The sequence below is a fragment of the Sphaerodactylus townsendi genome, linkage group LG03, assembly GCF_021028975.2.
Source record: "Sphaerodactylus townsendi isolate TG3544 linkage group LG03, MPM_Stown_v2.3, whole genome shotgun sequence".
Lineage (NCBI taxonomy): Eukaryota > Metazoa > Chordata > Lepidosauria > Squamata > Sphaerodactylidae > Sphaerodactylus > Sphaerodactylus townsendi.
In genome coordinates this window covers 22,392,099-22,406,636 of record NC_059427.1, presented here as the reverse complement: position 1 = coordinate 22,406,636, position 14,538 = coordinate 22,392,099, and the positions used below count along the sequence as shown (strand labels likewise).

The following is a 14,538-nucleotide window of genomic DNA, read 5'->3' as shown; positions in this document are numbered from 1 at the left end:
GAATAAAATATAAATGATAATATAAAATTTGTATTAAAATGAGAATTCTTACTCGTCAATTGCTAATCTCAAAACATGCCATTAGCACACAGTTTGAGATTTTCTCAACATTCAGGCAAATGACACTACATTATAAGCAATTGAGGAGTTGGTATCTGATTAAAAAAAAACAGACACATTTGTCTGAATCAGATTTCAAATGCTGGCCTATTCATAATTTGTCTTAGAATTTAAGCCTCGGTTCCAAATACAAAAGGCAGGCTGAAATATAACGAGGCAAGTCTTCTACTACAGCAGTGTTGGCGAACCTATGGCACGGGTGCCGGAGGTGGCACTCAGAGCCCTCTCTGTGGGCACACGTGCACAGAGTTCATCATGTGGGGGCCCCCGGGAAATTGCCCCCCCCCCACACATCTAGGCTGACCTGGGCCGCTGGGCATGATGTGTAGGTAACCCTGTTATGTGCTGTTAAACCCCACTAATTTTCATGGGAAGAACTAAAGCGCAATCCTTTACCTGGGAGTAAGCTCGGTTGCTGGCAATGGGGCTTGCTTCTAAACCCTCCTAGGGTCGTGATTCACCCATTCAAAGTGTTGCATGGTTGCTTCAAAGCAAAGCCTCCGACTACTACCAAGCTAACTCCTGAGTAATGCGTGCCTTGGAGCCAACTGTTTTTTTCTAAACCAATTCAGGTGAAATTGCTGTGTTGGCACTTTGCGATAAATAAGTGGGTTTTCGGTTGCAGTTTGGGCACTCGGTCTCGAAAAGGTTCACCATCACTGAACTACAGGTTTTCCATGTATACAGAGGCATAAAGCCTGTGGTACTAGGCCAGCAAAGAAAATCCCTGGTGTGAGGGATTTTAATCAGCACTCTGGGTCTGGTTTGCCGGCAGCCTGTTTCTGTGAAGGGGAACTGTAAGGGCCTCCTTTCAGGGCAGCCTTTCTCTGTAGGAAGCAGCTTACAAACCATGAGCACATCATTACATGCAAGCACCACCCATGGGTCTAGTTCGTCTTCTTGATATGTGTGCTGCACAGCTGATTGGCTATAGCCATCCAGCATGTGTTCACCCATGTACAACCATTGCACAGAAAGTTCCGTACCTATCTTGCATATTTTTTCGTCTGCTGCTGCTGCTGGCTGCTACAAGTGTGAGAAACTTGTTGTGATTGAAGCAACCCTTGTTTGGGGCTGGAAAGGACTCTTCCTTAAGAGAGTGCCAGCTGGGGGGTTTCTGTTCTCTCCTCCTGGAGATGGAGGACCCAAGAGCCAGGAAATGGCAGGAAAGACTGGGTGGGCACATGCAGCAAAAGTGTCCCTTCCCAGAGGTGAGGCTCTGCCGTCACCGCATTTTGTCCTAATCGGCAATACTGCAATAGAAAGAGGACTGATGTCTCAGCATTTGGCATGAACTGTCCCAAAGCATTTCTCCCTTTTCATAATCCAACACATAGCCAAGGTTGGTGTTCAAAAATTGTGGTCAACCAGAGCTGAGTCACTTCCAAGTGGAGTTGAGGAGAGCCTCGTATAACTGAATATTCCTCCTCGTGAAGATCTCCCTGTGCGTAGAAAACTAACTTGTTAGCAAGAACGGTTGACTAGATTTTTCCTTGTGCTGCTTTTCTATGTTGACATTTTTTTTGTATGGAGTAATGTTTATTCCCATGAGCCCCCTTTGGTATTTTGAAGTAGTGCTGCCTGAATTCAGGTTTATGATGCTAGTGAGAACGAGGATTGTCTGGCCACCAAAATACATTTCACTGTAATAGAGGTGGGAGAAACGGAACCTCCAGTGCAGGTCTAAGCAAAGATGTACCATTGTAAGCAGAGGTGTAGCTAGGGAAAATGGAGCCCGGTGCAAAATCTGAGTTTTCTGTCCCCCCTCCCGATGTTCATTTGTGTTTTTTGTGTTTTTTTGTGTTTTTTCAGTTTTCAGCCTGCAGGGGGCACAGTTTTCAGGCTAGCAGCATCATAATTTTAGGGTGTTTTTAGGAGACAATTTTGATGATACCAGCCAGGTTTGGTGAGGTTTGGTTCAGGGGGTCCAAAGTTATGGATTCTCAAAGGTGTAGCCCCATCTCAGCTCTCTTTCTTTTCTCCCTTTCCTCTTCTCCGCATCCTGTCCAGCGCCTGAAGTGTTGGCCCAGAAGCCTTACAGCAAGGCCGTCGATTGTTGGTCCATTGGAGTCATTGCCTACATCTTGTATGTATTGACTTGTGCTGGGAGGCAGGTCGGGAGATGGAGAGGGCTGGGTGGATGGGCTCTGTTGTTGCCGTTGAGTGGGTGTCTGTCAAAGGAGCAGAACACCAGATGATGTTCTGCCTCCTTCATATGGGAAGGGCTGTGGCTTAGTGAGAGAGCTGCGTGCAGAAAGTCCCCGGTTCAGTCCCCGCCATCTCCGTGGAAAAGGATCGAGTGGTGCGTTGTGTTAAAGATCTCTCCTTCAGACGATTGGAGAGCCGCTGCCCGTCAGAGCAGACAGTTTTGATTTTGATGGACCAAAGAGGTCTGACTTAGTAGGAAGCACCTTAATGTGTATTTACATGACTGTTCTGCCCTTTCATTTGCGCCTCTGGATAGTTTCCTTTTCCCTGTGTTTATGTCCTGTGCCGTGTACCCTACCTAAAGATTGAAGAAACTTCTCCAGACGAAGGAGACTCCTTTTGGCTTAAGTAGTTCTTCCATTGAGGAGGAACCCCTTAAGCAGGAGGAGCTATTCAAACTTTGCTCAGTGGAACGGAAGGATAGACCCCAGGGTCTTGTTTTTCCCTCCCTGCTCCCCACACACAGCCACCTGATTAACTTGACACAGAAGCAATGCAGACTCTGGGCCTTTCCCCACTTACCTTAAGCCCCGCGCTACTTGAGGAGAGTAGCACGGGGTCCCCCAGCACTCCCCACGACAGGGGCGGCGACAGTGCAGCCACCCCAACGCTGCCACTGTCGCGCCCCCTCGGCGCGCAGCATCCCTGGCGCTCTTGCAAAGGGCGCCTTTTGATGACCCCGCACAGAGCGCGGGGTCGTGGGGACGCCCGGGCGCGCAGCATAGGAGGGATAGGGGAGAGTGGGGAAACGCCCTCTGTCATGTGTGTGTGGGGGGGAGGGGGTTGCCTTAATTTAATGAACTAGATGGGCCACTTCTTTAATGAAGGCTCTTTTGGGGAGAATTTCATCCATATGCAGCTTCTCTGCTACAAGTGCTGTTGTGATACTGCTTTGGACTCTTTGGCATTATACTCCATTAAAGTCCCTTCCCAAACCCCACCCTCTTCAGGCTCCACCCCCAAAATGTCCACATCTGGCAGCTCTAGTTGCTACACCTTCACCCAGAGAAGGTAGCATTTACTCTTTTAAATGATGTGCAGAGGCACTGAGTGACTCCGATGCTCCCTACATTCGCAGGCTCATAAATTGAACTCTCTAAGTTCCCTGGTTCAATTCCCGGCCTCTCCATCTTCAAATGGGTGTAAGATAGCAGGTGCAGCCTGGGAAAAACCCTTCTTTGTGACTCTAGAGCAGGGGTCTTCAAACTACGGCCCTCCAGATGTTCATGGACTACAATTCCCATCAGCCCCTGACAGCATAGCCAAGTGGTAGGGCTCATGGGAATTGTAGTCTATCAACATCTGGAGGGCCATAGTTTGAAGACCCCTGCTCTAGAGAGCCAATACCAGCCACACTGGAGAGCCAGTGTGACTCTAGAGAGCCAATACTAGCCACAGTCGACAGTAGTCAGCTAGGTGGATTGGTGGTAGGCCACTGTATGTGTGTGTTTGTGCCCCAGAGTAAATAGAAAGGGGGAACAAATGACCAATGAGTTCAGAAGTAACAAAGCTACGAATGTGCCTGAGGTCTCAGTGTGTTCACCCTCTCTGGGTGAGAATCTGGCAGCCCTAATAAAGCCATGCCTCTCTTTCTACAAGCACTACCCCTTAAATCGGACAGTAACCGGATCTATTTTTCTTTTTCTCCTTCCTCCATGCATTTACCTCAGTTCTCCATTCTGTTTTGCCTCTTCCCAGGCCTACACATCTATCCGACCCCACCCCACCCCACCCCCCACCTCCCTCGGTGCTTTCTAGTCATATGTACCCTGTCCCCAATCTCTCCCCTCAGACTATGTGGCTACCCCCCTTTCTATGACGAGAACGACGCCAAGCTCTTTGAGCAAATCCTGAAGGCCGAGTATGAATTTGACTCTCCCTACTGGGATGACATATCAGAATCAGGTGAGAGGAAACCTGAACGGGGCTGGGCCAGGAGACACTGACGTTATTTATTGCCTGTTCACTTGCCTCACTCTTCCTCCTTCCAGCCAAAGATTTCATCCAGCATTTGATGGAAAGGGACCCTACGAAGCGCTTCACCTGCGAACAGGCACTGCAGCATCCGTGGTAAGGGAGAATCTGTCAGTTGAGAACAAACGTGCGGCGTCTTAATGCTGCAAGTAGCAAAGGCTCAAATTCAAATCCCCACTCTGTCCCTACCTTGGGCCAGTCATTTTTTCCTCAGCCTAATTTACTTCACAGGGTTGCTGTGAGGAAAAAAAATGGAGGAGGGGAAGGAGAATTGTAACTGTCACCCTAAAACCCTTAGAGAAAGATGGTGGTGGGCGGTACACATTGATATCTAGGTAATAGATGGACTAATTTCAGTGGCTCTGGGCAAGACTGTCTCAAGAAGCAGCAGTGGCGTAGGAGGTTAAGGTGTATCTTAAGGTGTAGGAGGTGTATCTAATCTGGAGGAACCGGGTTTGATTCCCAGCTCTGCCGCCTGAGCTGTGGAGGCTTATCTGGGGAATTCAGATTAGCCTGTGCACTCCCACACACGCCAGCTGGGTGACCTTGGGCTAGTCACAGCTTTTCGGAGCTTTCTCAGCCCGTGTCTTCTCCTCTTTGCAGTAACACCAAGACATGCAAACGTGTGACAAGAGGTCACTGGGCTCTGAATTTCCCTGCCCTGGCAAGTGGCAAGCTGTTGCACTAGGAGGCCACCTGTTACATGTTTCGTGTTAATTGCAGAGATATACTCTGCAATTGTTGTGAGGGGGGATGGGCAAGGAGTTTGTTGTGTTTGTTGTGAGGGGGGAAGGGCAAGGCGATTGTGAGCCCCTTTGAGTCTCCTGCAGGAGAGAAAAGGGGGATATAAATCCAAACTCTTCTTCTTCTTGGTTTCTGTCTGGTCTGTTGAATTGGGAGCATTCATGCCCTGTTAAAGGGCAGTATCCTAATTGATCGGGTTATTGTGGAGATGAATATGTGAAACTGTTAGGGGAGGATGTAACTTGACCATAGATCACAGGGTTTGCAGGCCGAAGTCCATGTTCAGCCCTGATATCTCTTGCTAACAAAGGATCTCACCCAGGAAGATTGGGAAGGCCTTTGCCTCAGGCCTGCTGGCTGTCAGATTTGCCGGCAGATCAGTGGTCTGTATCAGCAAAAGGCAGGCCCATCACTTGGTAGCAGAGGACACGTTTTGCATGCGGAAGGCCCCAGTTCTAGTTACTTGGCTCACAGGCATTGGGAAGGTCTTTTTTCCTGCCTGATAATTCTTTCTAGTTCAGAGTTTGAATTACTGACTAGATAGACCAGTGGTGGCGAACCTATGGCACGGGTGCCAGAAGTGGCACTCAGAGCCCTCTCTGTGGGCACGCACAAACAGAGTAGCTCCCCCACCCCCACACACATCTAGGCTGGCCTGGGCCGCTGGGCTCGATTCTTAGCATTAAACCTAAGACCTAGTTTTGGGGAAGCAGTGTCGGTAACCCTGTTAAGCACTGTTAAACCCCACTGATTTGCATGCAAAGAACTAAAGTGCGATCCTTCACCTGGGAATAAGCTCAGGTGCTGGCAATGGGGCTTGCTTCTGAGTAAATCCTCCTAGGGTCGTGATTCACCCGTTGGAAGAGTTGCACGGTTGCTTCAAAGCAAAGCCATCGACTACCATCAAGCTTGCTCTCGAGTAATGCACGCCTCGGAGCCAACTGTTTTTTCTAAACTAAAACCTCAGTATTCAGGTTAAATTGCCATGTTGGCACTTTGCGATAAATAAGTGGGTTTTGGGTAGCAATTTGGGCACTCGGTCTCAAAAAGGTTCGCCATCACTGAGATAGACTAATGGTCAACTTGGTGACCGCCTCCTGTGGTTATACATCCAGGCTTGGTGGCTCTTTGCATATGAACAGCCTGATCCTAAATAACATTTTCACAGATGCCTTTCCCACTGATTGCTGGCCAAATTCTGAACAGCTACATTTATTAGTAAGCATGCTTAGGGCTGTAGCCTCAAAGAGCGACACAGTGAGTCACAAAGATACAGTCCAGGCTGCCGAGTCTAGATATCTGGCACAGGATCTGGATTTCTAAAAATTACTCATTCTTTTAACCCCCTGCTTTCTTGACTACAAGCAGCTGTTTTTGCATGTTCCAGTAATAAGGCCAAGTTCTATACCTGCATCCCTCCTTAGTGCTTGTTGCTTATGTTCCCTTACTCGTAGGGATCATGTGTTGGCACTTATCCATGACCTGCTCTCCTGCTTCCTCTTAACATTCTGACAAAAAGCGTTTCAGGGGAGAAAACCATGCTGCATACTTTTGTGATTCCTCCATGCTATGCAAAAGGGGAAGGTACACACCAAAGTGAAAATGAAGAAAACTTGTACCAACAGGCTACAATAATGACTTCAAAAAATTAGTCTATCTAGTCAGTAATTCATCAGTCTATCTAGTCAGTAATTCAAACTCTGAACTAGAAAGAATTATCAGGCAGGAAAAAAATCAGCCGCAGAAGGCCATTGCTTTCACATCCTGGATGTGAGCTCCCAAAGGCACCTGGTGGGCCACTGCGAGTAGCAGAGTGCTGGACTAGATGGACTCTGGTCTGATCCAGCAGGCTAGTTCTTATGTTCTTATGTTCTTCTTAGTTCTCCCACTGGAGTAGCAATTTACTTGTAAGTAACCAAAATAATTTTATAATTTTACAAACAGTGACAAAATGTTTTGGAAGGATTGTTTACATTCTCCCATATAACAGCTAGCCAGATTCTAGATAATTAACTAACTGGCCTTGTTAAACTTCACGGAGAGGCAGGTCAGGGTTTTTCAAATGACATTTCGAGAGGCATAAGAATAAACTGATTGCAGAGCGTTGTCCTCCCTGATTGTAACCATTATTGTACTTTGAAAAGCCGTGACCTGCCTCTCCGTGAAGTTTAACGAGGCCAGTTCGTTAATTATCTAGAATCTGGCTAGCTGTTATATTTATATTTAGATTACAATGCCGTGCCGTTCTGACTTGTGTTTATATATATATTACTCCCATGGGAGAATGTAAACAATTTTTCCAAAACATTTTGTTACTGTTTGTAAAATTATAAAATTATTTTGGCTACTTACAAGAAAATTGCGACTCCGGTGGGAGAACTAATTTTTTGAAGTCATTATTGTAGCCTATTGGTACAAGTTTTCTTCATTTTCGCACGCTTTTGTGAGCCATGCTGTTGTGTTGAGCAAAGTTGGGGAGAGAGCAAAGATGTTTTTCGTGTGGGCTGTTTGTTCTGAGATCGATGCTACTGGAAATTTGGGGGGGGGGGGTCTACTTCCCAACAGCATCGTGGAGCATTCCTGTACTTCCTGGAGATTTTTGCACTCACGTGGCAGTATTCTTGGGTTTGCTGCAATCTTACCAAAACCTTTGCTGCTTTGCCGGAAAGGTTTCGGTAAGATCACAGCAAACCCAGGAATACTGCCGTGGGGATGCAAAAGTCTGGTTTTCCTGCCTCACCTGCATGACAGCCATTTTATGTTTCCCTGACCTTGTGGTGGCCATCTCCTGCATGCCTTGAAGCTGCAGGTGGGGGAAGTCTGAGTTTTTTAAGATTGACATTTTGACATATGGATATTATGGTATATCACTATGTCAATTGCCAGTAGAATAAATCCTGAGAAAAGACCCACCACCACCGGTAGAGGAAGAAAAGATACCCACCATGGAGCCTGGAGCAGGGAAACATAAGAACATTGAATGAGCCCTGCTAGATCATACCAGTGGCCCATCTATTTTGGCATCCTGTTTCACGCAGTGGACCACTAGTGATCCTGAAGGCCCTACCAAGGCTCAGACCTTCCACCAGTGCTGCCTCCCAGCACTGGGATGCCAAGATTTGCTGCCTCTGTATATGGAGGTTCCCTTAACTGACCATGGCTAGTAGCCATTGCAGGACCTCTACTCCATGAATCTAACTCCCTTTCAAAGTCATCTGTGCTCACAGCCATCCCTACTTCCACCGGTGGTGAAGGATGTTCCTTTCGTATGTTCTGACCCTATTGCCCATCAATTTCATTGGCTGCCTCTTTGCAAGTTCTAGCATAAATTATGGGAGGGGGGGAACCTCTCTGCCCACTTTCTCTCTACCCTGTGTCTTGCCCCCAACATCTTTTCTCTAGACTGGAAAGTCCCAACCTCGCTATTTGTAAGTCTCATTTGCTGCCGAGCCTGTGTCAGCAACTGCAGCAACTGTGGTGAGGAAAAGTTCAGAGAGAGAGAGAGTGATGGATTATTGACAAGCAGGGTGCTTGTGCCTGGAAGTGCCCGCTTTATTGCGGCGTACCCCAGGGGGCATTATTGTCCCCGCTGTTATTTAACATCTACATGCGACCCCTTGCTCAGCTGGTACGGAGTTTTGGGCTGTCCTGTCATCAGTATGCGGATGACACTCAGCTCATTCTGTTGATGGAGGGGGGAACAGCCGCCGCCCCTGCAGCTCTACAGCATTGTTTGGAGGCGGTTGCTGGTTGGTTGCGACAGAGCAGGTTAAAACTGAACCCATCGAAGACGGAGATCCTCTGGCTGGGCCGCGAGGGGGAGAGAGGGATGTTTCAGCCGCCGGTGTGGGAGGGGGTCACATTGGCACCGACCCCCTCCGTACACAAGCTGGGGGTCCACCTGGATTCTTCTCTATCAATGGAGACCCAGGTGGCCCATATTACCCGGGTTGCTTTTTTCCACCTTCGCCAGGCCTGGCGGTTGGCCCCCTTCCTCTCCCAGACCGACCTGGCCACAGTGATCCATGCAACGGTCATCTCCAGATTAGACTATTGTAACTCGCTCTATGCGGGCCTTCCCTTGCGTTTGATTCGGAAGTTAAAGCTGGTCCAAAACGCAGCTGCGCATTTGCTCACAGGTAATGCCACCTGGGATCATATCCAACCTGTGCTACGCCAGCTGCATTGGCTCCCAGTGGAGTTCCAAATCATCTTCAAGGTGCTGATGTTGACCTTTAAGGCCTTACGCGGCCTGGGACCTTCGTATCTTCGGGACCGCATCACCCCACATGTCCCAATACGGCCTCTTCATTCAGCAGAGGCCAATTTACTGGTGGTCCCTGGCCCCTCGATGATACGGCTGGCCTCCACGCGGGCCAGGGCCTTTACAGCCCTGGCCCCAGCCTGGTGGAACGCTCTTCCACCAGCTGTCCGGGCCCTGCGGGACCTTACAGAATTCCGCAGGGCCTGTAAGACGGAGCTGTTCCGCCGGGCCTTTGGAGGTACCAGCCGTTGATGGTGCCCCCCCCCCTCCCGTGGCCTTTAAATCTGTGCCTTTGCCATCTCGGGATTTGCTGCCCTTCCCTCTCTGAAAGAGGGTGAAATTAGATTGTCGGACGCCATCTTACAAATTAATTTAATTTTTCTTTTTAGTCCTTTATCTACTGCTGCTTTTAAAGGTTTTAACTGTTTTTATCTGTATACAATGGTTATCGTGTTGTACACCGCCCAGAGCCCCTAGGGGATGGGGCGGTCTAAAAATCTGAAAAATAAATAAATAAAAATAAATAATTAGACGGTGCTGCGCTTAGCCAGCTTACAGTGTGCTTTCAAATGAAGTGAGGGGTTCTGCTCCGCCTCCCTCAGCAGAAGGTGAATGCATCAGGAGATCATAATTCACCTTCAGTTCACTAACACTAAAGGCAGGGGTGATATCACATCAAAATGTTTATGACAGGGGTGGGCAATTATTTTTTCCATGGGGCCGCTTAAGAAACAGAAAATATTGTGGAGGGCCGGGCCAAAAGGCAGGGGGGCGAGGCGCTTTTGAAAGCCTCGCAGAAGCCGGCAGCCAAGGCAACCTGCTTCTGCAGGGCTTTCAAAGACACCTCGCTCCCCAGCACGGCAGGGGGGCCAGTCAGGGTCATCCGGCGGGCCGGATGTGGCCCGCGAGCCGTATAATGCCCAGGTCTGGTTTGTGAGGTGGTTTGCCATTACCAGTTGTCTACACTTTATCCCAAGCAAGCTGGGTCCTCATTTGACCAACTTCAGAAAGCTGGAAGGCTGAGTCCACCTTGAGTTGGCCACCTGAAACCGACTTCCATCAGGATCAGACTCGGGTCATGAGCAGAGCTTGGATTGCAGTACTGCAACTCACCAGTCTGCACGATAGGGCACTGCCGCTCCCCAAACAACACAGCATAATCATTAAATGTCACCGCCATTTATTTACCAATGAAAATGTTTATATGCTGCCTTTCCAATCAACTGCAGAGGCTCAGAACGGTTTACAAAAAAGAGAAAAGAATCAAAAACAAGAAAACAAGGCTTTTTTGGGGGGAAAAAAGAAAACCCAGACAAGAAAACACAACTGTACAATTCTCCCTCAAATAACAATGCGATGCCCACTCTTATTTCTTTACAAATAAATATACGCAATAGGTGCAAATGTAACCTCCTTCTGTGGGTTCTGTGGGGCAGTACTTGGAATGAGTTGCAACAACAATTTTTAAACAACAAAATGGTTTACTTCTCTTTACAAATAACATTAAACATCAACATTTAACATTTACAATTCAAGGTCCTGTTCAGGTTTGCATTTCAAGTCCTTATATTTACAGTCTACTGATATTGCCAAGTCCAATTCTTCTTTGCTGGTGGTTGGTTTTGAAGACTTCAAAGGCTTGGTGAACGGGATTCAAGATGATGAAGGTTCCCAGAAAACTCTCACCATTTACATACACAAAAACCCTGAAACAATAAATTCTAACATTTAAAATATAGCAAAAAAAAAAATAAACTCCCTTCCCACTAGTTCCCCACAACATTGCAGTTACCTTAAACAAGGTGTTAAGGGCTTAATAAAATCAATCAAGGTCCCAGCCTGGTAGCCTTGCTTCCTCCAACCTCATGAGTTCTGCAGCATTCTGCTTCTTTTCAGACTCCACCCCTTTCTGGGTCATCCCATTCTGACACAGGGGTTACACAAAGTCGTGTTTATTTTTCCCCTTCTTTCTCTGTATTTCACTGCCACCAGGAATTTAACACCAAAACCCTTTTTAATTTCTCCTGAAGAAGTGTGTCCAAGCTCTGAAGCAGTTTTGAAGGGCTACGTGGTCCTGAGGAAAATTATTAGTGTGGGATTCGAGGTTACATTTAACAAAATAAAAAAAAGTATTTATATGTGTTTTTAGCTTAACTGTCTCAAGAAATAATTTACAATAAATAAAACAAACTGTGGCCACAACTTCTGCTGAGGCGACGTTCGCTTTACACCAATCCACTGGCTCAGTTTAGCTCAGACAGAGTCCCTGTCAGTCTCCAACACAAACTTCTGTCTCTCTCCCAGGTTTTACACTTATTCTGATGGACTCTCAACTCTGCACAGAGTCTGCACAGTTACTCTCCACTGCCAACCAGCCCCCTTGCTCTCTCATCCCCATTTCACCACCTTCCTTCTACAACTTACCTCTGATTTTGAAGAAACACACGTTTTAAATCATTACAAATAACTGCAAAATCCCCACCTAAAAAAATCAACTGTAAGCCTTACATTTTTATGGAAGGTAGACAGCCTAGGACAGTGATGGCGAACCTTTTAGAGACGGGGTGCCCAAACTGCAACCCAAAACCCACTTATTTATCACAAAGTGCCAACACAGCAATTTAACCTGAATACTGAGGTTTTAGTTTAGAAAAAACGGTTGGCTCCAAGGCGTGCGTTGCTTGGGAGTAAGCTTGGTGGTAGTCGGTGGCTTTGCTTTGAAGCAACCCTGCAACACTTCCAACGGGTGAATCACGACCCTAGGGGGATTTACTCAAAAGCAAGCCCCATTGCCGGCAACCAAGCTTACTCCCAGGTAAAGGATCGCACTTTAGTTCTTTGCATGAAAATCAGTGGGGTTCAACAGTGCTTCAGGGTTACCTACACTGCTTCCCCAAAACTAGGTCTTAGGTTTAATGCTAATAATTGAGCCCAGTGGCCCAGGCCAGCCTAGATGTGTGTGGGGGGGTGGGGGGTGACTCTGCGCGTGCCCACAGAGAGGGCTCTGAGTGCCACCTCTGGCACCCGTGCCACAGGTTCGCCACCACTGGCCTAGGACAGTGATGGCGAACCTTTTAGAGACTGGGTGCCCAAACTGCAACCCAAAACCCACTTATTTATCACAAAGTGCCAACACAGCAATTTAACCTGAATACTGAGGTTTTAGTTTAGAAAAAACAACAACTCATACATTAGGATCTTTTGTCTTAAAAGAAAAACACAATAACAGAGCTTTCAATGATACAAACGATGTTTTATTGAAAGGTAAAAGTTTGCATTTGGCATGCTTTTGAACAATTAATGTGATTTTTGCCATTGTATGCATGCTGACAATTTGTCTAACCTTGGCTCATACTTTGTAAGTTTGAGAGCAACACATGTAGCACTCAGGTTATCTGTTAGTCTGTTTCTTGTGTCAGATTTGAAGGGGAAGGGGGAGATGATGGCATGCGGGCCCACAGAGACGGCTCTGAGAGCCGCCTTGGGCCCGCGTGCCATAGGTTCGCCATCACGGGCCTAGGAGGTCTCTGCATCTCCTGAGACTGGGTGGAGTATTCTGTAATACTAGAGGTCCTCTCAGTTAAACAGCTGTCCATGATGTGGGCGTGCAGGCAGCTCAAAAGAAAGTTTCAGCCCCCTCCTCTTCAACCCTCCAGCTGCTTTACTGCTAATTGGTACCGGGGTCAGGTACTATGTGGAGCTCGCGCAATGAGCAGCCTTCTTAGTAAAAACTAACCCGTGTTCCCTCCCACTCCTAGGATTGCTGGAGACACAGCGCTGGACAAGAACATCCACCAGTCAGTTAGCGAGCAGATCAAAAAGAATTTTGCCAAGAGCAAGTGGAAGGTGAGGAAGCCCCCGTCGCCAAACGGTAGGGCGTTTTCACACAAATAGACCTCAGTGGCATGGGGCTTTAGTTAGGTTCTATGATGAATGACAACATTGCATTGGCTACACTAGACTGTACCTCTGAATTCTCTCTTTTGTTCTGGTCTCCACTAATAACATTACTGTCTGCTGTAATATCCCCAAGAGAGGCTTGCAGACATCTCTTAAAGCAGTAGCATGTTTCCAACAACCTAAGGCAGAGGCGTAGCTAGGGGAAATGGAGCCTGGTGCAAAATCGGAGTTTTGCTGCCCTCCCATGTTCGTTTGTGTTTTTTGTATTTTTTAGTGTTTTTTTTTCAGTTTTCAGCCTGCAGGGGGTGTAGTTTTTAGGCTAGCAGCATCACAATTTCAGGGTATCTTTAGGAGACTCTCCTGATGATACCTCCCAGGTTTGGTGAAGTTTGGTTCAGGGGGTCCGAAGTTATGGACCCTCAAAAGGGTAGCCCCATCTACTATTAGCTCCCATTAGAAACAATGGGAGATGGGGGCACCCCCTTTGCGGGTCCATAACTTTGGATCCTCCAAACCAAACTTCACCAAACCTGGCTGGTATCAGCAGGAGACTATCCTAATGATACCACCTGTGTTAAGTGAAGTTTGGTTCAGGGGGTCCAAAGTTATCTACTATTAGCTCCCATTGGAAACAATGGGCGATGGGGCACCTTCTTTGGGGGTCCATAACTTTGGACCCCCCTGAACCAAACTTCACTAAACTTGGCTGGTATCATCAGGAGTGTTGCTGGACGATATCCTGACATTTTGGTGCTGTTATCTTAAAAACTGTGCCCCCTGCCGGCCAACAAAGTAAAACCACTAAAAATAGCAAAAATACATTTTGCTGCCCCCCAGGTGCGCGCCTGGTGCAATGCGCACCCCCTGTCCCATGGTAGCTACGCCACTGACCTAAGGCACCTTTTGCCCTGACCTGGGTAGGCCAGGCTAGTCCAATCTCATCAGATCTCAGGAGCTAAGGAGGGTTGGCCCTGCTCTCTAATTGGGTAGGAGACTGCCAATGAAGTCCAGGGTCTTGAGGCCCAGGCAGGCAATGGCATGCCAGGTCTGAAGTCTCTTGCCTTGAAAACTCTTTGAGGTCACCATAAGTTGGCTGTAGCTTGACCCCCCACCCCCTCCAGGCACCCTCCAATGGAGGAGTGGCCACTTAAGTTGGAACAAGGTTAGAGTGGAAAAAGACTTTACTTAGCAGAGTGGTAGGATACAGGCCAGCATACCTGTACTTCAAACTTGTGTCTGGATCTCCCCAAATCAATTGTCATTTGATAAAGATGTTAAGAATTCTCTTTGAGGGGCCCAACCTACTGCCCCTTCACCAACCACAGTTC

The 14,538-nt window shown here is 47.6% G+C and overlaps 1 protein-coding gene across 3 annotated transcripts in view; it reads left to right on the top strand.

Annotated features, from left to right (window-relative positions):
- Positions 1–14,538, top strand: part of CAMK1 (calcium/calmodulin dependent protein kinase I) — a 64,239-nt gene that overhangs the window by 44,472 nt on the left and 5,229 nt on the right. For all 3 annotated transcript variants that reach the window (XM_048488626.1, XM_048488625.1, XM_048488627.1), the window contains exons 7-10: positions 2,131–2,206; positions 4,121–4,233; positions 4,320–4,398; positions 13,069–13,156. In XM_048488626.1, coding sequence (XP_048344583.1) covers positions 2,131–2,206; positions 4,121–4,233; positions 4,320–4,398; positions 13,069–13,156 — 356 coding nt within the window. The remainder of the gene's footprint in view (positions 1–2,130; positions 2,207–4,120; positions 4,234–4,319; positions 4,399–13,068; positions 13,157–14,538) is intronic.